At 53.7% G+C, this 26,245-nt stretch overlaps 3 protein-coding genes across 11 annotated transcripts; 2 read left to right on the top strand and 1 right to left on the bottom strand.

Annotated features, from left to right (window-relative positions):
* Positions 1-7,064, top strand: Fastk (Fas activated serine/threonine kinase). Of its 5 annotated transcripts, XM_076913235.1 has the most exons (13): positions 273-455; positions 658-783; positions 885-905; positions 1,020-1,383; positions 1,838-2,017; positions 2,154-2,293; positions 2,875-3,088; positions 3,187-3,346; positions 3,444-3,535; positions 3,608-3,743; positions 3,822-3,936; positions 4,011-4,110; positions 5,351-7,064. In XM_076913235.1, the coding sequence occupies exons 3-13, from the start codon at positions 894-896 to the stop codon at positions 5,389-5,391; spliced, it is 1,554 nt and encodes a 517-aa protein (XP_076769350.1). In that variant the 5' UTR covers positions 273-455; positions 658-783; positions 885-893; the 3' UTR covers positions 5,392-7,064. The 5 variants fall into 5 exon arrangements, with proteins under 5 accessions (XP_034375598.1, XP_076769348.1, XP_034375600.2 ...); XM_034519709.2 differs by lacking the exons at positions 273-455; positions 658-783 and adding an exon at positions 49-199; XM_076913234.1 differs by having other exon boundaries at positions 273-783.
* Positions 4,309-21,346, bottom strand: Slc4a2 (solute carrier family 4 member 2). Of its 5 annotated transcripts, none has more exons than XM_034519704.2 (23): positions 20,684-21,346; positions 17,455-17,568; positions 15,554-15,716; positions 15,196-15,440; positions 14,983-15,101; positions 13,666-13,898; positions 13,428-13,570; positions 12,132-12,312; positions 10,847-10,982; positions 10,583-10,748; positions 10,335-10,449; positions 10,036-10,220; positions 9,688-9,913; positions 9,292-9,507; positions 9,065-9,213; positions 8,785-8,979; positions 6,381-6,632; positions 6,178-6,267; positions 5,894-6,060; positions 5,279-5,532; positions 5,017-5,186; positions 4,675-4,848; positions 4,309-4,589 (listed from the first exon to the last, which is right to left on the bottom strand). In XM_034519704.2, exons 2-23 carry the CDS (start codon positions 17,503-17,505, stop codon positions 4,509-4,511), a joined length of 3,711 nt encoding a protein of 1,236 aa, XP_034375595.1. In that variant the 5' UTR covers positions 17,506-17,568; positions 20,684-21,346; the 3' UTR covers positions 4,309-4,508. The 5 variants fall into 5 exon arrangements, with proteins under 5 accessions (XP_034375595.1, XP_034375594.1, XP_034375596.1 ...); XM_034519703.2 differs by lacking the exon at positions 20,684-21,346 and adding an exon at positions 19,637-19,796; XM_034519705.2 differs by lacking the exon at positions 20,684-21,346 and adding an exon at positions 19,637-19,796 and having other exon boundaries at positions 10,595-10,748.
* Positions 21,347-21,459: 113 nt separating this feature from the next.
* Cdk5 (cyclin dependent kinase 5) lies at positions 21,460-26,046 on the top strand. The gene is made up of 12 exons (XM_076913237.1): positions 21,460-21,610; positions 22,175-22,263; positions 22,341-22,408; positions 22,512-22,572; positions 22,676-22,732; positions 24,121-24,216; positions 24,368-24,442; positions 24,599-24,695; positions 24,873-24,943; positions 25,389-25,448; positions 25,533-25,613; positions 25,768-26,046. The coding sequence occupies exons 1-12, from the start codon at positions 21,574-21,576 to the stop codon at positions 25,852-25,854; spliced, it is 879 nt and encodes a 292-aa protein (XP_076769352.1). The 5' UTR covers positions 21,460-21,573; the 3' UTR covers positions 25,855-26,046.
* Positions 26,047-26,245: the final 199 nt, after the last annotated feature.

Below are 26,245 nucleotides of genomic sequence, written 5' to 3'. Positions count from 1 at the left end.
CTGTGTTCGCAGCGCCTGCCGGGAGCCACGTCTCGGCAGCCCTGGCGCTGAGCTGCTATTGGCATCTGGGGGCGATCCGGGGGCTGCTGGGAAGATGGCGGACTCGGTGGCCCGCTGATGAGGAGGCCGCGGGGGGAGCCCGGCTCCCGGGCCCCGAGACCAACTGAGAGAGTGACCTACGCGGGGCCCAGGGAGTCATGTAGGGTGGCGCCTGCGGGGAGGACCTCGGGAGGGCGGCGGGAGCTGGTGTTAGTGGCGGTGGCCACGGGCTGCTAGCCTCCTGGGGCCTGGACAGGGTGTGGGGGCCCCTCCCGCCGACAGCATCAACTCCGCGCCTTGGCAGACGGCTCACTTGGGCTCGGCGCGCGCCCTGCGAGGTTGCGCAGTGTTCTCATTTCACTAGTGAGGAGACTTAGGCAGAGAGGCGAAGATATTAGTCCAAGGTCATTCAGCTGGTAAGTGGGAGCGCCCAGCATTGGACTCTCAGCACCGGCCCGCTGCGGAACCTGCATTCCACCCACCCCGCCGCCGCCTCCTGCGGGGAGGGGGAGGTGGTCGGCAGGGCTCGTCGTCGGGACCACCGGGTCTCCAGGCTGGGTGCGACCACTAGCCCTGTGAATGACCTCGGGCTTAACCTCTCCACCGCTCTGGGCCTAGTTTCTCCACCTGTGAAATGAGGTAATGCCAGCTCTGCGACTCCTCATCAGCGTGCACGGAGCATCGAAGGAGATGATGCATGTGAAATATGAATAGAGTTGCACTGAGCACACTTAAAGACTTAAGGTTTCTGTTTCAAGGAATGGGGGAAGAGGGGCAGGATGGGGAAGAATACCAGAGTAGTCACACGGGATTTTTTTTTTTTTTTTTTTTTTTTTTAACTTCAGGCCCTTTGGATGGGGAGTCAGGTAAGGACTAGATAGCATATTTCCCCTTGGAGGAAACCTCACCCGGTTTTCTGGGCCACCCCCTCAGGGACTCCACCACCCAGCTCCATGCTTCGAATCCTGCTCTCTGCCCAGACTTCCCCTGCTCGGCTGTCTGGTTTGCTGCTCATCCCGCCAGTACAGCCCTGTTGTTTGGGACCCAGCAAGTCCGGGAACCGGCCCTTTGGAGGAGGCCCTGTGCAAGGCCTTCAACGGCTTCTGGAACAGGCACGGAGCCCTGGGGAGCTGCTGCGATGGCTGAGCCAGAACCCCACCAAGGTGCGAGCGCATCACTACCCTGTGGCACTTCGTCGTCTGGGCCAGCTCTTGGTGTCTCAGCCTAGGTCCTCTCCTGTGGAGCAGGCCACACTGCAGGACTTGAGTCAGCTCATCATCCGAAACTGCCCCTCCTTTGACGTTCACACCATCCATGTGTGTCTACACCTTGCAGTCTTACTTGGTGAGGAGGGTATTGGAAGGTGTGGGTGTTTAGGGAAGAGTAGAGGAAGACAGAGTAGTAGAGGACTCAAGCCATTTGATAACTCCCAGATTACCATCCAGTGGTGACACCTCCCCAAACACACTTGATGATTTCTCTTTGTATCCATGGTGGATATCCAAGTCAAACAGCATCTTTCTAACTCCAGGGTACTAGGTTCTTTCTAATACAGTGCTCTAGGAAGCCACAGAGGCACAATTTGTTATACTTCGCACAAGATGACTTTTGTATAAGGCTTTCTCCACATACTGTTGATATATCATGTTCACATTATACCATATCACTCCACTAAAATAAGTATATTTTTCCATTCAAGAAACAATGACAAGGAATTTGGGGACTCATTCATTCCCCTTGGCAAGATAGCATACCCAAGCTACCTTACCAGGGTAGTCTTTGTCCCTCTCCCTCCCAGGCTTTCCATCAGATGGACCACTCCTGTGTGCCCTCGAGCAGGAGCGAAGGTCCCGTCTTCCTCCAAAACCACCTTTCCCACATCAGCCTGCCATCTATGGTGGTCAAAGGTTGGAAGCGGCCCTGAGCTGCCCCCGTCTCCTGCATTACCCTCGTCAGCATCTGATCAGAAGCCTGGCAGGTGCCGAGGGTTAAAAGCAAAAGGGAGGAGGCAAGGGATGAGATGAAGCCCCTGGGATGAACCACCTGCGCTAGAGTGCAATCTAGCCTGCAGGAGTCTTCCTTGAAGGCACAGTATGACAGGCTGTTCTTCACAGAGGCAAGGCCAGAAGAACTGACTCCTCATGTAATGGTGCTTCTGGCTCAGCACCTGGCCCGGCACCGGTTGCGGGAACCCCAGCTTCTGGAAGCTATTGCTCATTTCCTGGTGGTTCAGGAAGCACAGCTTAACAGCAAGGTGGGCTGGCCTCTCACCCTTCCTCTGAGTTGTCCTCAACGACTTGGTTAGGGCCAGCCACCTACCTAGCTTGTTTGGCTTCTGGAGCAAGCTAGGCTGTGTTCTTTACCCCAGGACATGTCTCATGCTCACTGGTTGTCCAATTCCCATAATCAGTAGAGTAGTATGTTTAGGGCCCTGAAGCTTTCCAAAGCTCCTACATAGCTGCCTAGTTCTCTAGTCCTGTGAGCCGTACCCCCACAGTTATGTTCTTACTATGGTATGTAGCTCAAGACACTGTTTAAGCTGTAGAACTTGGGGCATGTGCTGATACGGAGGGCATTCTGCCTTGAAAGCAGTTACTGACTGAACTAGGCTTCCCTGAGGTTGTACTTATCAAACATACCAGAGAGCTTGGCGTGGTGGCATGTACCTTTAATTCTGGCAGAGGCAGTATCAGGTGGTTCTCTGGGTTTGAGGCCAGACTGGTCTGCATAGCAAGTACCAGGTTAGCTTTAGAGACATAGAAAGACCCTGTCTCAAATGGGAGAAAAAAAGACAGAGCAGTGTTTCCTGCTGGATAATGCTGCCTTTTTCTGCAGGTGGTACAGAAGTTGGTCCTGCCCTTTGGGAGGTTGAACTACTTGCCCCTGGAGCAGCAGTTTATGCCCTGTCTTGAGAGAATCCTGGCTCGGGAAGCAGGGGTGGCACCCTTGGCCACAGTCAACATTTTGATGTCACTGTGCCAGCTGCAGTGCTTGCCCTTCAGAGCCCTGCAGTTTGTCTTCTCCCCCAGTTTCATCAACCACATCAATGGTATGCACACAGAGTGGCTGGTGGGGCCAAGGGCTGTAGGACCAGGGTATGCCCAGGTGTCAGCCGCCCAGTGTCCCCCAGTCCCTGCTTCCCCACAGGCACCCCTCCTTCTCTGATTGTGCGACGCTACCTCTCTCTACTCGACACGGCTGTGGAGCTTGAACTCCCAGGATACCAAGGCCCCCGTCTTCCCCAAAGGCAGAGAGTGCCCATCTTCCCACAGCCTCTCATCACTGACCGTGCCCGCTGCAAATACAGGTGGGCTAGGGGAGGGGCAGGCGCAGAGTAGGAAATCCAGAGCCAGTGTTTCCTAACAGAAAAATATCTTTCCTCTACCACTGTCCTTTCCTTTTAGTCACAAGGACATGGTAGCTGAAGGGCTGCGCCAGCTGTTAGGGGAAGAAAAATACCGTCAGGATCTGACTGTACCTCCGGGCTACTGCACAGGTGAGGTGTGGATGGGTGTGGATGGTCAACAGCCTAAAGCTGTAGTCAGGCTAAGGCTTATCTGTCCTGCAGACTTTCTGCTCTGTGTGGGTAGTTCTGGTGCTGTGCTTCCTATGAGGACACAAGACCCCTTCCTGCCCTACCCGCCACGGTCCTGCCAACAGGACCAGGCTAACTTTAACTCCACAACCCAAGATCCTACCCAAAGGTAAGGAAAACAGAACAGGGCTGGGGAGCCTTGGCTGCTGGTCCAACAGCAGCCTGAGCCAAGTCCCCTGCTCTCCAGGGTTGTGCTGATGCTTCGAGAACGCTGGCATTTCTGCCGCGATGGCAGGGTGCTCCTGGGCTCTCGGGCCCTGAGGGAGCGGCACCTGGGCCTAATGGGCTACCAACTCCTGCCGGTGAGGAATTCTGTCCCACCCCACCCATGTGTGTTCTTCTAGCAAACCCACTGCAACCTGTCTTCTCTCCACAGCTGCCATTTGAAGAACTGGAGTCTCAGAGAGGCCTGCCCCAGCTCAAGAGCTACCTGAGGCAGAAGCTTCAGGCCTTAGGTCTTCGCTGGGGACCTGAGGGTGGGTGAGGGAGTACACACGGGGTTTAGGATGGATCCCCTATGGGGAGGAGGGTGGACAATTTGCACTTTGGCTCCCTGTTATTTTTTCATTAAAATCCCTTCCTGATGATGAATCTCGTTTCTGGGATAAGGAACAGGGCTGGGCCACAACCTCTTTCCATTCATGACCCCCAAAGACACAAGACCAAGCCTGGGGTGGGGTTGAAGCACTTTACTGCAGGGTGGGGAGAAGGGGCTTTAAATTATTCACTTAAATAAAAATGAGGAGGGGCAGGAGGGGACCCCAGCCCCCAGCCCCATCCCCTGCCCCTTAGTCCCTCTGCTGTGCCTCAGGACAGCAGCTACACAGGCATGGGCCCCCTGCCCCTGAGCCCCTCTGCTGTGCCTCTTCAGCAGCTACACGGGCATGGGCATCTCGTTGTACTCATCCACACCTTCACACTCGTCAAACACTGGCTCTGCCTCATTAGCATCCAGCTGTGAGGAGGAAGGAAGGAAGGGTTGACCTTTGTGGAATCATGGGAGAGACTGGAAGGAGAGAGAGGAGGGCGAGGGTGCTTACACATTTCATTTCTCGCTCAGTGAAGATTCGGGTAAGTACCACCATTCGCAAAGGCACTGTGAGGATGAGGATGAAGGGGAAGGCCAGGGAAGCAGCTGTGGACATGACCGCCCAAAGCAGGGCCAGGCAGAGCAACTGCAAGGCAGTGAACAGGTGCATCCGCATGGTCCGGACCTGGAGACAGAGATGAGGTGAGCCTAGACATACATCCCAGCCAGCCAGGAGGACGAGTGTCCTTCCCCTCCTCTGGGAGATGAAGTACTATAAGGATTTCCAGGGCTCTTGTATGCAGGGAGGAGGCAAACAGGCTGGCCGAGGTTGTCCTTCAGTACAGGAACTAACCTTCTTGACATAGGTAACATCTGGGTGGTGTTTGGGCGGCATGAGTAGCAGGTGCAACCGCTCGTAGAATTGGATCCCATTAAGGGAAGTAACTCCCATGTATAAGAAAATGCCAAAGAGCACAGCCAGGGGGATCTGCCGCAGTAGGTCCCCAATGACCATGGAGAGGCCTGGGAAAGGAGAAGAAATAGTTGGTCCCCTCCAACTGGTAAACCTGAGGACCTTCCATGGAAGGTGAGGTTCAAAGTTATAGGCAGCATACCCACAAGCAGGGCCACCAGCAGCCCTGTCACCCGCTGTTCCTTGACTTCCTGAATCTTGGGTTTGTCCCCAGGTGCCACAGCCTTGCTCATGACAGTGAGTGCGTTGGCATGAGTGACAGAGCGAACAGTGGCAGCAGCCAACCAAGGCAGGCCAAAGAGGGCACAGATGCCACCCATGGCTACAATGAGCAACAGATCGAGATGGAAGCCAGAGCCCTTCTGCAGCATCCTCTCTTTCTTGGAGATGATCAGCCTGGGAGGAGGGAGGCATTGTGAAACCCAGGCTACTCACAGCATGGGAGATCGTATCATTCCAGCTTGGCGCTGCTGGTTCTGGTCGTTTCTGTCCATCCCCCTGGGACTGGACCCCCATCACAGAACTGAACTCATGTCCTTAGCCTGTGCCTTCAGGACTTCTTCTGGCAAGCCCTGCTAGGCTAGCCTGCAATGCCTGTGCCCTGTCCAACCCCAGCTAACATCAGTGACATTTGTACCTGGAAAAGAAGCTAGTCAGCCTGGCATTTAGGGTCCCCTGAGGTCACTGCCTAATGGTGATAGGTCCCATATCCCTGAGTCTAACTGAGGGCCCTGCTCCCTTAGCTAGGATGGCTCACGTGGTGATCTGTGTCTCCATGAAGATGAGGATGAACACCAGAACCGCAGGCAGCAGACTGGCCACCATCATCCACACAGGGAAGGGGGTCTTTTCTCCAAGGGGGTTGATGACCCAGCCCCGCTTGTCTGGGGCTGTCACTGAGAATCCACTGGGCACACTCAGCTTCTGCAAGGCAGAGACAGTGTGCTGTTACATGGACTGTACTTGGTGGAACACCAGAATTGTGGGGGTGGAAACAGCCCAGGGCGGCAGCACCTCTCTGCCACTTGTGCAATGCCTTACCTGAGTATAGGTGTCCTCAATACTGTAATCCACAAGCACCATGATGAGGATCGCGATGGGTACCCCAAAGTCCCCAATTACCCGCCGGATCTAAGAGGGCAAGCACCATGCTCAGAGGCCTTCTATCCCATGCACTTCCCCGATACTTCCAAGCCATCCCCTTCCTGTCTTCAGATCCTCCTCTAGTCTGCAAAACCACATACCCGTCCAGGGAAGAACCGGCTGTTCTTGAATTTGCGCAGGAAGAAGGCGATGAAGAAAGTGCCAGCCATTAGTACCAGCGATAGCAAGGCTGTGTTGGGCTGGCCCCGGGGCCTCTCCTGCCCAGACTGCCCAAATGTGCTACTGTTGTCTGGTACCAGTGTGGTTGCTTCCCATGTCATATTGTTACTGATGCTGTCTGCCTCTGAGTCGTTGGAGACTGAGCAGCCATGGAGGGGATGCTCCTGGAAGATCTGGAAAGGAGTCACACAGGACCATGGGCTGAGCTGGGGCCAGGCTGGATGTTGGCAGGCTAGAGGGGGAGTTTGGTGGAGGCCAGCCTGCCTTCTACAAGCTTGTCTTACTAGGTTAAGAAAACGACTTAGTACTTGCTTCAGCAGCACATGTACTAAAATTGGATACAGAGATCAGAATGCAAGGGATGATATGCAACTCTCCAGTGTTCCATATTTTTAAAAACTTGACCCAGTCTATTTTAACACTAAATCGTTATCTCAAAAAAAAAAAAAAAGTTACCCTCACAAATTCACATGCACAGGGTCCTACCATAGATATACAAAGTGTGACATGTATATGTGGGAACTACTGTCACTTAGTCCATTGGTTTTTGCAACAACATTACTTTTTTCTTTTACTTTATTAAATATATTTAGTGTGTGAGTGTATGAATGCATGTATACACAGAGGTGTATGTGTGTGTGGTAGGGGGAGGCATGCATGTGCCACTCACGGCACCCACTGTGGAGGTCGCAATGACTTTTGGGAATAGTTCCCTAATAGTTCCCCTACTATTAGGTGAGCCCCAAGGATCAAATTCAAGTCATAAGGCTTGCTGGCAAGTAACTTCACCCAGTGGGTCATCTTACTGGCCCTCTACCAATATTTCATTTTCCCTTTTTGAGACAAGGTCTCTCTGCAGCCCCAGCTGGCCTGGAATTCACTATGTAGACTAGGCTGGTCTCAAAATCAGCAATCTAACGGTCTCTGCATCCTCTGCTGGAGTGCTGGGATAAAAGGTGTACTACTGCACCCAGCCCCAACATTTCAATTTTTTCTGGAGCTAAGAACCAAACACAGGCTCTTGCACTTGCTAGGGCAGCAGCACTTTACCACTGAGATAAAACCCTAGTCCCTATTATGGCATTCTGAGAAGAAACCATCTTCATCTTCACTGGCCAAAGGTGGCATGGACCATGTCCTAAGCAGCTTCTTAAATGTCCATATTTATGGATGGCAATGTTTCTCATACATGTTTCACATACATGCCTGTTCAGATTTTTAAAAACACCAAATATTTTCATAGTAATTTACATGTAGATGTCTAGAAAACATTCAGAGACTTTGTGAAACCAACTGTTCAGCCTCATGTTGAGCAAGCATGACATATAATAAAGAATTTGAGGCTGAAAATTAAATCAAAGCAAAAGACCTAGTCGAGACTAGAGGTATAAGAAGCACAAGGCTACCTGGGATAGAGAGAGGGTGGGAGTGGGAGCGATCCAGAGCCAAGGCTGGGCTCCAAAGGCTGAGGAAAGCCATGAGCATGGAGGACTGGGACTCCTGAGCTGCTTGTGTGTCGGATATTCACACTGGGTGTGCCACTTCTGGGCCTTCATTTATTACATTCTTGGATTCTAATGAAAGTGTATGTTATCCTTATTATTAAAAATATGTGAATTTGGGGCTGGAGAAATGACTCAGCAGTTAAGATCACTGAGTGCTCTTTAGAGGTCCTGAGTTCAATTCACAGCAACCACATAGTGGCTCACAACCATCTGTAATGGGATCTGACACCCTCTTCTGGTGTGTCTGAAGACAGCAACAGTGCACTCATACACATAAAATAAATAAAATAAATCTTTAAGAAAAAAAAAAACCTGGGAGTTTTTGAAAAGGTTGATCTGATGATGTTCAGTGTTGGTGATGATAAGGCCATGGGAAAGATAGGGGTGGGGCCGGCAGGCCACCTGTAGCCCTGTATCTCATCTCTGCTACACTCCCAATGGGCTTCCTGTTTTATCCACCTCCTCCAACCCTCTCTTGACTCCATCTTACTCTGTGCTCATGAACAGACTCCAGGGGATGTCAGAATTAGCCTGGCCTGTAGTCCAGAAGGAAGAACCAAGATTCAAGACATATAGAGACATAAAAAAAGCAAGGGCAATGGAAGCCAGCAAAATGGCTCAGTGGGTAAAGGCGCTTGATGTCCATCAAAAGGTAAAAGAGTGAGCCAACTCCCTTGGGTTGTCTTCTGAACTCCACATGGGCACTGTGACAGAGCTGTGTGTGTGCACACACAGATAATAAATGGAATTGAATCAGAACATTTTCCCCTAAGGACGAGACAGGATGCCCCAGGTTCCTTTGTACCCCATGCATGCCCACCTTGATAAGCTTATAGAAGGTCTCGTAGATGAAGATGAGCGATATGAGGAAGGCAAAGATCTCCTGGGTGAATCGGGAGACAAAGCGGACCAGGAAGCTCCCCTCCAGAGCCACCATGAGCAGGGCCAGGAACACCAGCCAGAAGCCAATCCACACTCGGCCCACCAAGTACTCCAACTGGTTGCTACTGCAGAACTGAGCAGGAAAGGTGGGAAGCCCTTAGGAGTGCCAGGAACCATGTCTGAGAAGGACGGTCAAGCGGGATAGAAAGAGCTCTTACCGAGAAGAAGGCCTCCTCAAAGACCAGCAGAGGCCCAGAGAAGCCAATCACGAGCAGTGGCTGAGCCCCCAACAGGCAGAAGATCACTCCCTGAAGCGCTGTGGACATGATCAGCTCTGATACCCCTATCAGGTCCTGTGTCTTCTCCCCTGGAGGGAGAGGAGCAAGCTCAGCATAGGCGGCCAGGCCTGTGTACAACTGCCACTCCTGCTAAAACCTCTCCTTACCCAGTAGCCCCCCAAAGGTGATGGCAGGAGACAGGGCGGCAAAGTAGATGAAAATAACAGCGGCCAGGCACTGGGGGTCAAGTGCATCACGGAAGTCACTCAGGTAGTGGGGATAGCGTCGCCTCACGTCACGGATCAGCCCACCAAAGGGCCGGCCTGTCCTCCGAAGGGGATCATCTTCAGCTGCACCTGCCACCTCTACCATCTGTAGGAGTGCTGCAACCCAGGCCTCCGTCAGGGCGCCTGTGGCACCCTCCCATCCACCCCATCAGGCCTTCCTCCATGAATGCAGACCATAGGACTACAGTCAGAGTCAGGTCAGGTGCCTACAGGCTGTCCACAAGCTCCCTCCTTCAGGTAGCAAGACCTGTCCCATGCCTACTTGTACAGGCGTACCCTTATCTTGGGCAGACTTGGGCTCTAGCCCAGCACCAGGAGGCAGCAGGCGGCCCTGCTCCTCTCGCTTCTTTAGCATCTGGCGTTGGAAATGGGCGACAGAACGAAGCAGCTCCTCGCCCTGCACTTCTGAAGGCGGCAGCACAACACTGCAGTCCAGGAAGGCATTGATAGCAGTCAGCAAGTCGTCTCGTTCATCTGCCAGGTAGGCTGCCTCGTGGAATTGCTGCCCGAGCAGACAGGGATCAAGGAGTGTACTAGAGGGGGGCAGAGGCTGAGAACTGGGGCTGTACAAGGTTAGTGGCTGGGGCAGGGTTACAGGAGAAGGTTGAAGGAGAAGCAGCTGACCTTGTCAGACATGAGGGTGGAGATGGATCGGCCGATCTCATGGTAGTCCATGTTGGCACTGCTGGGGCCCAGCAGCAAGAAGAGGAAACGCACAGGCACAGGCACCTCTAGTACTGCATCCAGCTCCACAGCCTCCCTCAGGCGCACGAAAGCCATGGTAGGTCGGGAGAGGAACTCCACACAGCCTAGGGATGTGGAGCCACTATGGGCAAGAGCAGGTGGCAGGACCCCTCCATTTTCCAAGTCCTGGATGGCCCAAAAGCCCAGCTTCTAACACCCCCTATCTTCTCCTCACATACCCACGAGGACCACTGTAGCCTCCGCATTCTCAGGGATCTTCTCCAGCAGCTTCAGCTCGTGCTTGGACTTGGAGCGGGTAATACCTGTAGGTGGAGCTGGGGGTGGTAGCTCACGCTGGGGTTTAGGGTGGGAGGAACAGGACAGAACTCAGTCCAGGCAGCACCTCCCACACGCCCTAGCTGCATTTCCACACTGGGTTTGCTCAGACCCTCCCGCCAACCCCTAGGCAGGACCCATTCCCCTTCACCTCTCTATCCACCTCCAGTCGGGTCTCAGGAACACCACCAATGAGAGGCTCAGTGACATGAGGATCACTCTCGGTCCCCTGGGCATGGTGATGCCCCAGTAGAGAGCCTAGAGAGCCTGCTGAGATGTTGCGGGGGAAGGAGAACTCTTTCTCGTCACTTGGGTGGCTAGTGGACAGAGGACAATGAGCATCAGGAAAGGCCACAGTGGGGCTAGGGCCAGGCAAGCAGGATGTGACTGGGTTCTCCTGGCCTGAAAGCCATACCTGTGCTTCAGAAGAAGGGCTCGTAGCACATTGGCTCTATCTTCTGCTTTGATCTGGTCAGAGATGACCATCTGCTCGACCACCTGATGGGCCACCCCAGGCAGGGTCTGCTGATCCAGGTCTAAGAGCACAGCTCCTGCCATAAGGTGGTAGAGAGAACTTGTCAGCCCAGAACCATAGCAACAGTAGGGAGCAGATAGGAGGGAGAGTGGGGATAGGCTGGACAGCCAGGTGGTGTAGGTCAGGGCCTGGACTTGAGTGCCAGCTCTGCTCCTAAAGCCTCTGCCAATTTATCTTTTTGACCTCTTTGTCCCCATCCTTTTCCCCTCCTAGGAATACTACACGAGGCTGACTGAGACTACCATAATTTAGTTATCTGATGCTCTATCCCAGCTTGGGTTACCCATGGCACCACTCTAGCTATGTCCTCTTTGATGTTAGAAAGTTATTCCTGGTGCTAACTCACAGTGCTGCCTCCCCATGCTGTCCCCAAGGTCCTAGATCTCCCTCATGTTCCAGCTGGCCTATAGCCTTGTCTACATGGCAACCTGGAATCAACCGAAAGCTCCCAGACTTCCTGCTTCATTTCTGCAAGCCCAGTGGAGGCTTGCTGGTCACTCAAAGACATATAGAAATGAAACTCCTGGCAAAAGCTACCAGACACTTATCTGGCAAGGTCAACTTTCCAGAACAAAGAACTAAGGAATAGATAGACTCAAGTGCTCTGAGCAGCCAAAACAGCCTAAGAGATAAAACTCTCCCTCTGGTGTTTCACCCAAAGCCCAGAAACCTCACTTGCAGCCTGTTTGCTTTCTGTTTGGAAACAATTCCAACAGCAGAGATCTCAGTCCTCAGCTGCTTAGAAACAACCTTTCAAAGAACAACTGAGAGTGATTGCCCAACAGGAAGGAGGAAGCAAGTCCACTGGAGTCCCGCACCTGTGGTGTTTTTTCAGTGAAGTTGAGACAGTCTTACAGGTTAGGTAATATTCCCAGCCCCTCTAAATGTTAATGCAGAGGCTGGGTGTGGTAGTACATGCCAGTAATTCCAGGACTCAGGAGGTAAAGGCAGATGGATAAGGAGTTCAAGGTGAGTACCAGCTACACAGTGAGTTCAAAGTTAGTATGGGGCATTTGAAACATATCTCTAAAACAAGGTGTGCCAGGAATTTCAGGCATTTTCCATAAAAATTTCTGCTCTCAAGTCATTTTAGCACCTAAAAAGAAAAGCTTCAGTTATGGAGCTAGAAGCAAAGAGTTCTTGTAGCAGGTAAATTGAAGTGTACCATGGGCCAGTGTCCTGCGGAGCTCCAGGAGGCTACGGAAGGACAGTGAGGCCACGTGAGGCTTCCCCCAGCGCTCGGTCTCCTCTTCCACGTCCTCCTCAAATTTTATCCAGCGGGCTGTCTCCCGCCACTGAGGCTCCTGGTTCTTGTCCAACAGCAACTCATTCAGTTCCACAAACACCTTGGGACGAGATGAGAAAGTGCTGCAGGAAACAGTACCAGAGGATGCTGGGAATCTACCACCGGAGAAGCAGCATCAGAAGGGGCAGGTGCATGAGCCATGACAGTGCACAGGCATGCATGACTGATTAATCAGACGTGAATTTCCCTCATCTGCAAAACGGCAATGATGGCCACCTCCAAGGCAGATAGAGGTCTGAGCCAAGTCTGTGAGCAGGACTCAAGGAGCCAAGTGGAGTCACCATGCAAGGAAGCCCTAGGTTTCTGAAGACCTACACAGGACTGACAAGACTAGCAGCAGCTGAGTGGTGGAGAATTTCTGTAGTCCCAGCCCCTGGGACACCATGGCAAAAGAGGACTGAGGCAGAACTGCCTTGAGTCTGTGGCCAGTCTGGGTTCCATAGTGAATTCCAAGACAGTCTAGACTACAAAGTGAGACCCTCATCTCTCTCTCTCAGCCTCCCTCTCTGAAAAACTGCAAATAAGAATGCCAGGGGACAGCCACTTCTCTAGGACAGTGCCGGGGGGTGGCAGGAAAGGACTTGCTGAGGGTCAGAACAGGCTCTAGCTGGGCAGTGGCCAGCTGGGTGGTGTAGGTACAACATGACCTTGGACTGGACACTCAGCACAGGTGCAATTTCCTATAGTGCTATTATACTTCAATAAAAACATTAAAAGAAAAAAACCATACTATGTCAAAGTTCAGAGCCCTACACTCTAAGATGGGCAGTGTCCCTAAATAACAAAGTAACCTTGGCCAAGCAACAGAGCTGGTTTATGGCTGATACCACCTGGCCTAGCACCTTCACCAGCTGTTGGAAGGGTCAACAGAGCAGGGAGGTTGGGCTTTGAAAATGAAGTGTTACATGGAGGGAGCCTGAAGGTTCTTTTGTATTTCCTCCTGTGGACCACTTACTGTAGCTGACCAGCAGATGGCCATGGTACACATCTCACTGAAGGCTCAGACCTGAAGCACAGTACCATTCATGCGATCACACTGCCCTAAGGATGCAGTGGGCAGCCATCCCTAGTTGAGGCCACTCTGGGGCTCCATGTCACTACTGGTCTGCACGGTGGAAGGGGAGGAGATGGAAGACATGAAGTAGACAGCTGTACCTCATGGGGCTTATGGGGGGCCCGTGGTCGTGCCCGAGGTGTGGGGCCAGGCTCTCGACCTTCCCGGGTAGCCTGTGTAGACCCTTTGGCATTCTTCCTCACCAAGTGTCGCCGTACCCCAGGAACATCCTCAAATCGGTGACCTGGAGTCAAAGCAGAGAACCAGGATCAGTTTCTTACTTCTCTTATCCCGTGCCCTACCAATGATGAGATTGCCGTAGGCCCCAGCAGCACTCACTTTTCATGAGGTCAAGGTCAGCTGTGGCCAGTGTCTGAGCCTCACTTTCATCAGTAGGGACCCTGGGCAACAGTGCCTGCTCCACCCCTGTCATACTGCCAATTCGTCTTCTCTCCTGAAGGTTGTAACTTCGATGTCCAGGCTGGGCTTTGGTCAAGGGACGCCCTGCAGCACCTCCGTCGTCACCTCCAGCTGTGCCGCTGGCCACCGCCACCATCTCCTCCACCAGAGTTCTGCAGACAGAACAGCCATGAGCCCCCAAAGTCAGCTTCCTTCCTAGGCAGAAAACCACATGTACCTCGGCCGGCCTGGCTTCCACTCTTGGAAGGCGGGCGATAGAAAGACTGAGGATTCTGTCAGCCCACAGTCTGTGTCTGAAGCTCAGCTCTAGCATTTCATGGCTGTACAGCAGTTCCACAAGGCTCATCTGAACAGAAACCTTCCTCACAATATGGCCAAAGGCCGGCACCGCTTGGTGTTTTAGAAGGTGAGATCTAACTTAGTATTTACCAACATTCATTCATTCCCTTGCCCCTTTAACTGGGAAATGAGCTTTGAAACCGCAGCAGATACCCTACCAATGCTTTGCCCCTCAGAGACACTCCAGCAAACTCCTATTCTCTGCCAACACCAGCATCCACTCAGCCCATGGCCTTGCTGTGCCAGTCTTGTCTGCTTCTTTCCTTCCTCAGTGTCAGGCTTTCCCTGTGGCTCCCACCTGTTCCCCTGGCAGCCTGGCACGCAGTTAGCCTATGCACTTGCTCTCTAGAGGGACACCATGCCCTTTATTTCCATAGCACATCACACTGCCTGGTACCCAGAAAACAACAGGTCCGTGATAGTTGTAACCTTGAGGTTTCATTCAAAGTCATTTCCTCCTGGAAGCCTTCTCTGGCTACTGCCCCCAAACTCCTATCTATTACTGACTCTGCCGGAGCTGGATCACTGGATGTAGTGGTGTGCAACTACCACCTCATGTGGTAACATCTGCTTTTCAAATGGGTGTACTGGCAACTCCCAAAAACAAGAGGGGGCTCCAGCAGGTACTTTGTCCTTGTTCCAGTGCCTAAGCCAGTGCTGAGGAAGGGGGCGGCTTAGATTACTAAGCCACCCTGTAATCCTTATCAAGGCCAGTGAGCCCCATTCTGTCATGCTGTGCCCTCCTCAGCATCCACACAGCCCATGGCCTTGCTGTATGTGAGGCCTCACATGTAAGAGGCAGGCCTGGTTAGCCCAGGCCCCTGCCATCCTTCACACCTCCTCCCTGCTCTAGTGAGGGGATGTCTACTTGGGACACTGTGAGTACAGTGTACTTACCCTGTCTGTGCCCCTTTACTGGCCCGGGGAGCTGCCTCCTGGTGAGACGTCTGTGTAGGGGGAGATGGGCTGGTTCTCTCTGCCTTCCTCTCTGTACCTTCATCCTCTTGGAGAAAGAACTGCAACAGGTACAACAGGAACCCACATGGAAAGGTAAGGCCAGGCCAGGACCCTGCAGACAGCTCCCCTCCGAGGGGCCTAGGTACTACTTACCTGAACTGCAGAGGGTGTAGTGGCAGGAGATGGTTGTTGTGGGGGAGCTCTGAACCCTTCAGCTTCACCGGCTTCATCCTCATCTTCCTCCCCTTCCTCAATAGTGGGGGTCTCTCCAGTGGGAGAGGCTCCAGGGCGCCTCCGAGGTTTCCGTCCTGGGCCCTGGGGAGTCTTGCGACGGCGGGCATCAGGAGGCAGGTGGGTGGAGAGTGGATGATGGATATGGTGGGAGGACTGGCGGTGGTCTGCAGGAAGGAGGGGCTTGACTGCAGGCAAGCCCAGCCTTCTCTCTCCCACTATTACCCAGCCCATTCTCTGTTGGATTCATCAGCCTCCCTTCCCCTGTCTGCCTCCTCACATTCAAAGTCTTCCTCTCCATAGCTTCGACCTGGCTCGTCTCCTCCTCGGGATCCAGCCTCCTGGAGGATCTCCTCAAACCGCTCCACACCTAAGGTACGAAGTTCATCTTCCTCTTGCTCAGGGAATGCAGGTGTTCCGGGGCTCAGGCTCTCTGGCTCTGGCTGTGAGAGGGAAGCGTGAAGGGAACACATGGGGTTCACTGGGAATTGTACCCAAAAGCCCTGACCTGTCCAACACTTGAGATCCAGTAATACCAGCAACCTATAATCTCTAACACACAAACTAAGTCTCCATGTACAGCAACATGCAGGGACCTAATCCCACATCCTAAGCAACTATGATCTCCAATGCCAGGGACCTAGCTCCCCAGCACTTACCCCCCTTGTGTGTACAGTCAGGCCCAGTCAACCCAGGGCAGGCCCACACTAGAAGACACCACAGAATTCTCTAGCCCTTCCATAACCAGGCAGAATGTGAACTCCCCTGGTACTGTGGCAGAAGAAATTCCTTTGGCTGGAGGATAACTGCTGAGCCTTAAAAGTAACTTCTGAAGGCATCTATGCTAACTGCCCCAGAGTAGATCTGAGTCAAATCTATCCCTGCCTGGACAGGAATGTATGCTCTTGCTTGCCCAGAAAGCCCCCATCCCCTTCCATAGCAGCACAAATGCCCACCCCGGCAGGCAGCACTACCCTTCGCTCACAGCCAGCCAGCCAGCCCCGCCCCTCACCCCACCCCCACTCCCCCCCACCTGAGTCATCCTGCGGGAGTGCAGCAGCTGACAGCACCAGCGAGGCCAGTGCTGGCCAGAACTGCAGGAAAGCTCAGCCTGGCTATCCGACCAGCAGCATTGGTCCAGCCCCCTGCCCCCCCCCCCCCCCAGCAGGTTTCAGCTCCAGGCGCCACCACCAAATATTTGCTCAAGAGCTCCAGGACCTGAAGGGCATCAGGACCTCCAAAGGCCAGGGTATGCCGTCCCTTCTGCTACAGCAGCTTCTACACCAGCTGCTACAGCAAGGAAGAGCCAGGGAGGAGGAGGATCAATCTTGGGGAGACATGCAGGGGTAGAAGTGGGGAACAGAAAAAAACCACCTAGGGCAGGCACGGACAGGGACTGGAGAAGGGAGGTCCTGCCTAGCCCATCTCTCTGCAGCTCCAGCAGACTATCCCAAGCACTTGCCCCATTCCCACTAGAAGCAGCTGGACAGGAAGGAGCCGGCAGTGAGGAAGCAGCTGAGGAGCTAGCAAGGCACCAGCTCCTGAGGAGCTTGTGGGGAGGGGGAATGGGTCATCTCCTCCAACCTGAGGTCGTAGGAGGAAGTCCATGGCGGCAGGGGTGAACCTAGAAGAAGGGGGAGGGCACTAGCTAGTGTCCCTTCCCAGTCACGTGCCCCAATGGGCCACAGTGACCAATATAATGCGGCTGATTGTGCCACCGGAGTTAATCATTAGACTTCTTAGGAAAATCAGAAGAGGGCCATGTGGGGTAGTGGCCACACTGGGGAGGGGGGAGGGCAGGCCTGGATAGCACGTGGGCCAGGGGCGGGGCCAATCACTGCCGGCAAGCTCTAACTAGAGTTTTGGTGTGCATGTGTAGACCTCCTTGGGGGCCTATGCAGTTAAGACCCAATCAAAGTTAACAGGGTTAAAAGCCAGGTCCTCAAACTCCTCCAACTGCAGCTAAACTGTGCTCAACTCCTCAAACAAATAGAGGTCACCTGTCCCTCCCCTTCCCCATTTCAGCATCCTCACACACTCTGCAAAGTCAGGGTGTGGATGGCTGTGCTTCCCAATCCAGCACAGCCTTCTTTTGTAGTTTCTTCCCCCCACCAACTCCCACTGGAGCCTCGGCCAGAGCACCAATTTCTCTGGGCCAGCTCACCTGCAGGCAGGGCTTACCGTGTGCAAAGAATCTGCGCCCGAGGCGGGGCGCCTGGGGGCGCTGCTCATGGCCAAATCTTAGCCCTTCTCGCTGTCGCTTCGGCTTTCAGGGCAACAAGGTGGAGGCATAACCTAAGTAGGGGAAAGGGCTAGTCACCATCAGTGAAGAGCAGCCCAGCCCGCAGCCCAGCTTGAGGAAGGAAAGGGGCCTCAGTTGTCTGCCGCTTCGGTGTCTCCGACCGTACAAGATCTTTCTAGACTACAAAGGGCCTCACAGTGGCCCCTTAGAGGTAGCAAGAACAAAGAGCAAAGTATGTATAGAAAGAGAAGACCAGAGTTGGACTGCACAAAGTCTGGCACAAAGACAGCTGAGACAACAGACAGAAAGGGAAGAGGCACATGAGGCAGGAAGGAGTCAAGGCCTAGCCCTGGAAAGAAAGTCTTAGAGATGAGGGAGGGAATGATAAAGAACAGAAAGATTGGGAGTAAAGCTCCAGACAGGAACAGGAACCAGGGCCCCCTGGAGGTGAGCCTGAGACCGAGACCAGAAAGGGGTGTGGTAGGGAGTGAGACACCCCACAGAGCAAGAGGGGTGTGGAGGCCAGGGCGGCTGGCTTCCCAAACAGAAAGGAGAGGGACTAGAAAGAACTTTGGAGAGAACCCAGAATGGAAAGCAGGGGGCCTGCAGGTACAGAGTGGCTGCCCCCACAAGGCAGGCAGGCCAGCAGCACTGCCACCCCTAGACATAAGACAGAAACAGGCTCCCCAGCACAGAACAGGAACCCAGCTCCACTCACTCAGTAGGAAGAACAGAGGAGCTGGACAGCAGACTTATAATGGGGGAGGGGCACGTGACATCGTCAGGGGGGTGGGCACAAAAACCCTGAGGGGGCAGTCTCTATTCCTTCCCTCTCTAGCCCTGGGCCAGGAAAATCTGAGTGGCAGGACAGCCCTCCTGACAATGACTGTAGGTTGTGAGCTGTGATGGGGGTAGAGGGAACCCAACCAGTGCAAACTGGGGTGCCATGTAGTGAGGGCACCACCCAATGCTCTCTAAAGGTAACAATACTAAGCTGCCCAAGACCTGCTGGGGATGTGAGGTTGCCTGATTTATGGCTACCTTGGCAATGAGATGGGCTAGTATAGGATCAAATAATAGAGGTGTGTGGGGGGGGATCAGCCCAGGGTGGGGAGTCTGGGCCACACATTCTGGCAAAAACTCCAACTCAGCTGACTGCTCTTTCCACCTCCCCCCTAAGCAGGCCTTAAGCCAGTGTGGGGGAGAGGTGTCAGGGAGGGAACCTGGTCTAGGAGGGGTATTGGGAATCTGTGTTCACCACCTGCAGGTGCTCACTCCCACCTCCAGGCTTTGCCCTCAGTGTGTTCCACCACCAAGCCCTCCTCCCTCTACCCATTCCCCCCCCCCCCCCCGCCGCTGTCGTAGAATACAAAGCAGCCTCTGTCCAGGGCATCGGTACCGATAATCCTAGTGGGGGCACATTCCCCGGACCAGCCCCGACGGGCCCGAAGGATTAGCATCTCTCCCCCAGCCCAAGGGATTAGCACTTCGGACCCCCACTTGGGCATTAACCATTCCCCAAGTGAATTCGTACATTCCACAGCTCTTGGCTGTGGGGCTGGTGGGGGCGGAGAGAGTTTGATTAAATAGACCCAGATTTGAGGCATCGCTCTCTCCACACCCAAGCAAAGAGCTCCCTACAGAGAAGGCAGCCCCCTAGGACTCAAACTTCAGGCTCGTCCCCCCGCACCTTTCTGTCTGACCTCTTGTCCTAACTTGACCCGCCAACCCTTTTCACGGCTCCACCTCTCAATCCCGAGATCCGGGGGGGTTGCGGTCCCAGGCAACCCGCAAACTGGCGAGTTTCTGGGGCAGAGGGTCGTCTGGAACCCTCCCGGGAGTGGGAGAGCAAGCTGAAGGCAGCAGCTCCCTGAGACTACCTACTCCTGGTGACAGGGGGCGCGGCACCTTGGCTTTAGGTAACTCTTAAGAGGCGGACCCCAGAATCTCGCTTCAGACTCATACTCCCACTAGCCTCCCCATCCTTCTCCCTAAGACCTCGCTCCCTGCGCCCCAGTCCCCGCCCTTTCCTCCACTTCCACTCCCTCGGCGCCGGAGTCTCCAGTCCACCCCCCCTCCTCCGCGGCCCTCACCCTCCCTCTCCGCCACCTAAGTGCTTACCCGCTAGCTCTAGATTTCGTGTCCCGGGGGTCTCCGGGTCTCCCCTGATCCTCCGGAACCCTCGCGCGCTCCCGACGATTTCCCGGTGCCCACCCCGGGGCGCGCCCCCGCCGCTCCCAACTTCTCCCAACTCAACTTTCCCCCGCGCCGCGGGCAGGCCAGCCTCCAGCGTGCGCGCCCCCCGCAGCGCGCCGTGCGCGTCCCCGGCGCCGCTATCTGAGAGGCGGAAAGCGGACGCTGAGACTCCGCTGCGGGGGCGCGCTCCCAGGCACAGCCCGACACCGCCGGCGCGGCACCCAGGCTGTTCCCCCCACCTGCGGCGAGGCTCGGGGGACGCCTGCTCTTGGCTTTAGTGAGCCACCTCTGGGAGGAAAGAAGCCACCTTCACGTTGGGGATCGAGGGCGTGGAGTATAGGGCCAGGAAACTGAGGCGCAGGAAGTTGAACTACAGAGTTTTGACCTTAAGATTCTGCAGGGCCCCCGCCCAAATAACACCACTGGCTCCAAGAAAGCCCGGGTGTCTGCCTGAGGGAACGGGTGGCAGGCGAATGTGAGGTGTAATGACGCTGGAGTTGGGTGGCCGTGACCCTAAACTGATGGAAAACAAGACAACTTGTTGAAGATGCCTCACTTTCCCTAGAATTACCTTCGTGCCGAATGGAACCCTACTCACAGCACCTCTATTTTAAAGACCCTTGTGTGTCATCTTGTTTTCTCAACTAAATTATCAATTATTTTAGATAAAGAATACACTTTATGTGTCTTCAGTCTGCCACGTGGGCAAATCACAATATTGTTTATGCAAAAGCACTCAGATTTAAGTGAGTTAATTAACAAACGGTTAGCGCCTACTCAGGTTCCGGCGCTGAGGAATGCTGTTTGGGGCCGTTTTTACCCGGTTCACAGCCCTCAAGAATGCAATCATGAGACAATTAGAGAGTAGTGCAAGAAAATCTATAATCAACTCCTTTATAGGGTGAGGTAAGGGCTGCTTGCTGCAAGTGTAGCATCTGTCTGTGGTCTTGTCTGTTGAGGGAAGTAACTGACCTGCCAGTCTTCGTGGGCCACACCCTGGCTGACTCCAGTGGGCCTGCTCTGAAGACTGGGATCTGGGGGACACCCAGGCTCCAGTCAGCTGGCCTCGGCATGTCAAAGTGGAGCCGCTGGAGTCCGGTGGGTTTCGAGACGATAAAATGGGCCCAGCAGAAAGGGGACTCTGGCGTGTGTCCTTCCACTGAAATCCAGACTCTAACGGGGCACACCTGTCTCGCTGCCCAGCCCTGTGGTCAGCTGGTCCCTGTGAGGTCATCAGCAGTAAGACATCGCTCAGAATCATTCCCCAATCAGTCCTGGGGTCACCCGGTGGCCTAGTGAGAGGTGAAAACTACTGCTGAAGCTGTCAGAAGGTCGCTGGTGACTCAAAACACCCAACCAGGTCAGAGCCGGGCCAACAGCGCTCGGGATCTAGGCCGTCAAACGCAAACTTCAAGCAGAGAGCACCCCGCCCCCACCCTCACTGTATTCTGGAACGCGTAGTCCCGGAGCGGCCCTTTTCTGGAAGGCTGTGAGCACAGAAAAGGAATAATAACAAGAGCGGGGCACACTGGGAGCCTCCGCGCCTAGGCGGAGACGCCCGAAAAGCGGACACGCGATGCTTCCTGGGAGTTGAAGTTCAAGGTTTGCCTCCGCGATGGAAACAAGTCCCTGGAGTTGATCGCTGCAGAGAGCCCGAGCGCAGCCTGTTGGGCTTTGTAGTCCGCGTGTCCTCCGCCACAGGCATTCTTAGGAAACATGGCCGCCCCGGGACTACGAGTCCCAGATGCCAGTGCGTGGTGAGCGGGTGGGCGGGGCTGGAGCTGTGGGTCCCACCTCCTCTGCAACGCCGGGGCCGGGAGTCTTAGAACCGAGGGCCCGCAGGGGTCCCCGCGGCCGCTGCGATGCAGAAATACGAGAAACTGGAGAAGATTGGGGAAGGTAATGGAACCACGAGATGTTCCTGCAAGATCTTTTTCTAAAGACCCTACTTGCAGTCCCAGCTCCCTTACCGTCAGCTATACTTGCAGGCTCCAACCTCAGCACTGGCCAAAAGCCTTGGCCGCTGAGCCCAACACCCAGTGCAGAAACCAACCCTCCACCCTGTCTTAGCATCTGCGGCAAACTCCTGCTCTTAGCCTTAGCAGTCTCTGTGGACCAGCCTTCCAAACCGCGGCACTTCCTGCATTTCTCGTCCCTAGCCTTAGCATCACTTGCAAACCTCACCTGGAATCCCTGCTTCAGTTCATTGCAGAACCTCCAATCTTAATATTTTTGCAGGCCTTCTTTCCTAGGTGACTCCTCGATACTTCCCGACCCCACCCCCCACCCTGGAGCCTATGGCAGATTCTCGCTGCAGCTGAAATCTTGAGCTTATTTAGGCACCTTCTCCTTAGCATCCTCACTCACAAAACTACTCCACATCTGGCCTTTGCCCCGAAAACTTGCCTTTACACACTAAGATGTTGAGAAGGATCCTCTCCCTCACTCCCGACCTTCCCCTAGGCACCTATGGAACTGTGTTCAAGGCCAAAAACCGGGAAACCCATGAGATTGTGGCTCTGAAGCGTGTCAGGCTGGACGATGACGATGAGGTAGGCCTAGAATATGGGAGGGGGGTCTAAAGCCTTTCTTGGGTTGTGTGTGACTACTACCCCCTTGCATGCTGTAGGGTGTGCCAAGTTCAGCCCTCCGGGAGATCTGTCTACTCAAAGAACTGAAGCACAAAAACATTGTCAGGTAAGGTCTGTTGGAGAAGACAGAACCTCCTCATTAGCCTGGGCTGGTATTGGGATATTAGAGACCAATTTGAGAATCTGGCTAAGCCTTTCATTTTCTGTAGGCTTCATGATGTCCTGCATAGTGACAAGAAGCTGACATTGGTTTTTGAGTTCTGTGATCAGGTGAAAGGGGTTTGGGGGGGGGGCGATACTAATCATGGAGGGTATAGGAGTCCAGACTAAGGTTGACCTCTGTTCTCTTCTCCTCACTGCCACCTCGATTCAGGACCTGAAGAAATATTTTGATAGTTGCAATGGTGACCTGGACCCTGAGATTGTGAAGGTGAGGGGAAGGGTGTCTAGGGATTTGTGGCACCTAGGTGTGCCTATATAAAATATTGGCACTCTTTGACTGCCAGCCAGGTTGGGGGCCTGGGGTAACAGGGGAACCCTGTTTCTGCCCACCAAGGACTACTTGTCTTGGTGAATGTTTTTATGTGGTCGCCTTTGACTTGCACAGACAGTATCTGATTTCTGTGAGGTCATTTGCATTCCAGAGGTGAGATACACCAGAGACTATCTCCTGGATTCAACAGATACCAGACGTACTTCTAACTTTAGCACTCGGAAGGCTGAGGCAGGGCAATCTCAAGTTTAAGACTAGCCTGAGATACAAAGCAGGGCCTTGTCTCAAGCATCAAAGTAAAATCAAAACAAAAGGGATTGGACAGATGGTTCAGCAGTTAACACCTATTACTCTTGCCGATGATGTATGGATGATGTATGTGAGTTCAGTTCCCAGCACCTACCTGAGGTAGCTCACAACCACCTGTAACTCCAGTACCCACTTTTGGCCTCCAAGGGCACCTGCACTCATAGACTCACCTTTCTCCCTCGACACACACACATATGCATGTATACATACATACATATATACATACATAATTTAAAAATAAATCTTAGAGAGAAAGAGAGAGAGAGAGCTCAACAAAATAAATATTTGCTGAAGGTTTTGCTGTGTACCAGTCACTATTCTAGGCCCAAGACCAAGTGCCTTGGTTCAGGTTCCAGGGGAAGTGGGTCCTGAGTAATACTATAGCTTTGTATTTGTGCTGTTGCTTATGGTGTGTATACCCAATTACAGCCGTGTAGGGGAGACTAGCTTGGACTGGGAATACAGGAAGGTCCACCAGAAAGCTGTGAGAAGCAAGGACAACTTGGTTACTATTGACCTCCTCTCAGCCCCTGCCCCCCCCCCCCCCCCCCAGTGCCTGCAAAGCATTCTCAAAGTAACTAGATGAGAGGCTGAAAAGATAGCTCAGTTGTTAAGAGCACTTGCCAAGCTGGGCGTGGTAGTGGACTTCTTTAACCGCAGCACTTGGGAGGCAGCGGCAGGTGCATCTTTGAGGTCAAGGCCAGCCTTATCTATAGATGGAGTTCCAGGACAGCCAGGGCTACACAGAGAAACTCTGTCTCAAAAAAACAAAACAAAACAATAACTGCTTTTGCAGAACATTTGCTGCTCTTGCAGAGGACTCTGTTCCCAGAATTCACATCAGGTGGCTCACAATTGCCTGTAATTCCAGTTTCAGGGGATCCTACCCTTTTTTTATGCTTATGTACACACACACACACACACACACACACACGAGTGGACTTCTCCACTTGCTGCCAGTCACATGGGCTATAGGGTACAGTGGGTCTGACTCCCTCTTCCTTACCTCTCCACAGTCATTCCTCTTCCAGCTGCTGAAAGGCCTGGGATTCTGTCACAGCCGCAACGTGCTGCATAGGGACCTGAAACCCCAGAACCTGCTCATAAACAGGGTATTGCTCTGGGAACAGGGATCAAGAATGCAGAAGCTGGAGCCAGGGATCGGGAGTACTGAGGAAGCAGGATGGGGAGAAGGAAACTGGAGCCTACCCTGAACCATTTAAAAGTCCTTCTCCATGTTCCCTTTGTGTTATCTCCCCTCAGAATGGGGAGTTGAAATTGGCTGATTTTGGCCTGGCCCGAGCCTTTGGTATCCCAGTCCGCTGCTACTCTGCTGAGGTGAGCCTGGGCAGTGGTATATGAGGTTGAAGGGAGGGAATCCCCCAGTGGCTTCTCTACACCATGTTGTTTCCTCTACTCTCTGAGCCTCCTCCTGGACCTCCTTCCAGCTCTCTAAGTGGGAGGGGGGGTCCCTGTGGGTGGGGTCTTCTCCAGGTGGTCACGCTGTGGTACCGCCCACCGGATGTCCTCTTTGGGGCCAAGCTGTACTCCACGTCCATCGACATGTGGTCAGCCGGCTGCATCTTTGCAGGTGACACATTGGGGTCCTGCAGAGGTACTCTCTTTCCCACTTGGGGTAACAAATAGGGTCTAGAGGATTTTGTGAAAGAAGGGAGAGGGAGCTCTTGGGGCTGGGGCTGGAAGGCGCAGGGGCACCTCAGAATGATGGGTCCTTCATGTACTGTTTTATCCCTGTTTTTTTCTGCAGAGCTGGCTAATGCAGGGCGACCTCTCTTCCCTGGCAATGATGTGGATGACCAGCTGAAGAGGATCTTTCGATATCCTCCCAGTGTCCTTAGCCTGTGCTCCTTCACCTCTTTGTAGAAAGGAGGTGGGCATAGAGCCTAGAACAGGGGGTGAGAGTTAGCCATTGCTTGCCCTTCACATTGCCCTTGCATGGATGGAATCACTGTTGAGAAATGTGGCCCGTTTGTAAGGATGGCACTCCTGATGGAGCCATTAGAAGTTGTTCTAGTAAGCCTGAGAGGAGGAAGAAAGAGGGTTCTTGGAGAAAAATGACTTGTCTGTTTGGACCACAAGCATCAGGGTTTGGACTTTCCTACTCCATAGTAAATACCATGAAAATGGGGTTCGTCTTAGGCTGGGCTGGGGGATAGAGCATGGTGGTATAAGAAAAAGGCAGGTGGAGTAAGGAATCCCCCCACTGGCCCCTGAAGTATAGGTGTAACCCTTCCCACAAGTGACCCTTAACCACATGGACACACTGCTAGGGACACCGACTGAGGAACAATGGCCTGCCATGACCAAGCTGCCAGACTATAAGGTGTGCCTGGCTATGGGAGGTCTTTTATTTTCCCACTCTGTGATCCATGCTTCTGGCCTGACTCTGCCTGGCCCTCCTCTGCAGCCCTACCCAATGTACCCAGCTACAACATCCTTGGTGAACGTCGTACCCAAACTCAATGCCACAGGGAGAGACCTGTTGCAGGTAGGTGCTTGGGGGTAAAAATGGGGGTGTTTGCCTGTCCAGGACTAGAAACTGGGGATTGTATGCTTGCCCAGCAAGCTGTCAAAAAGCAAGGGTCAAAAAGCTGGTGGGCTGTCCAAGTCTGAGCTGCCTCTGCCTTTCTTCCCACCTGCAGAACCTATTGAAGTGTAACCCTGTGCAGCGCATCTCAGCAGAGGAGGCCTTGCAGCACCCCTACTTCTCTGACTTCTGTCCCCCATAGGCTCTCTGACCCCTGGTGGCCAGGCTGGGGCCTGGCCTATTTAAACCTCCCTCCCAGGAGGGTGGAAGAGTGGGGTGTGGGATCCTGAGCACCAGCTGTGCTGGGCCCAGCCGGGGTAGAGTTACCCTGGCCCGCGGTTTTCACTCCCTCCATGGACTTTATTTAATTTCATAAATTGGCTCCTTTCCCACAGTCTGATGATATGATGGTGGGGTGGCTCTGAAGGGTGACTGGGGATCCCTGCTCTGTGATTTGGCCCACAGCTTGTGCAACGAGCTGCTCATGTCTGCTCTGTCTCCTTACATATCCTGAGACCAGGGACAGGAGGCCATGGTCCCCGTTCTTTTGATTGTGTCATGGCAGTCCTGTCTCCACACTCAGCTTATATTCT

The sequence above is a fragment of the Arvicanthis niloticus genome, chromosome 15 (genome assembly GCF_011762505.2).
Source record: "Arvicanthis niloticus isolate mArvNil1 chromosome 15, mArvNil1.pat.X, whole genome shotgun sequence".
Lineage (NCBI taxonomy): Eukaryota > Metazoa > Chordata > Mammalia > Rodentia > Muridae > Arvicanthis > Arvicanthis niloticus.
This window is presented reverse-complemented; position numbering and strand designations above follow the sequence as displayed.

Coding starts and splice junctions, on each gene's coding strand:
- Cdk5 (XM_076913237.1), top strand. CDS start 21,574: ATGCAGAAATACGAGAAACTGGAGAAGATTGGGGAAG. Junction 22,573..22,675: donor TTTTTGAGTTCTGTGATCAG/GTGAAAGGGGTT, acceptor ACCTCGATTCAG/GACCTGAAGAAATATTTTGA. Junction 24,696..24,872: donor AGCCGGCTGCATCTTTGCAG/GTGACACATTGG, acceptor TTTTTTCTGCAG/AGCTGGCTAATGCAGGGCGA.
- Slc4a2 (XM_034519704.2), bottom strand. CDS start 17,505: ATGAGCAGCGCCCCCAGGCGCCCCGCCTCGGGCGCAGATTCTTTGCAC. Junction 15,102..15,195: donor CTACACCCTCTGCAGTTCAG/GTAAGTAGTACC, acceptor TACCTGTTGCAG/TTCTTTCTCCAAGAGGATGA. Junction 9,214..9,291: donor CACCTTTGGGGGGCTACTGG/GTAAGGAGAGGT, acceptor CTCTCCCTCCAG/GGGAGAAGACACAGGACCTG.
- Fastk (XM_076913233.1), top strand. CDS start 118: ATGAGGAGGCCGCGGGGGGAGCCCGGCTCCCGGGCCCCGAGACCAACT. Junction 2,018..2,153: donor TCTGATCAGAAGCCTGGCAG/GTGCCGAGGGTT, acceptor TGTTCTTCACAG/AGGCAAGGCCAGAAGAACTG. Junction 3,744..3,821: donor ACCCAAGATCCTACCCAAAG/GTAAGGAAAACA, acceptor CCTGCTCTCCAG/GGTTGTGCTGATGCTTCGAG.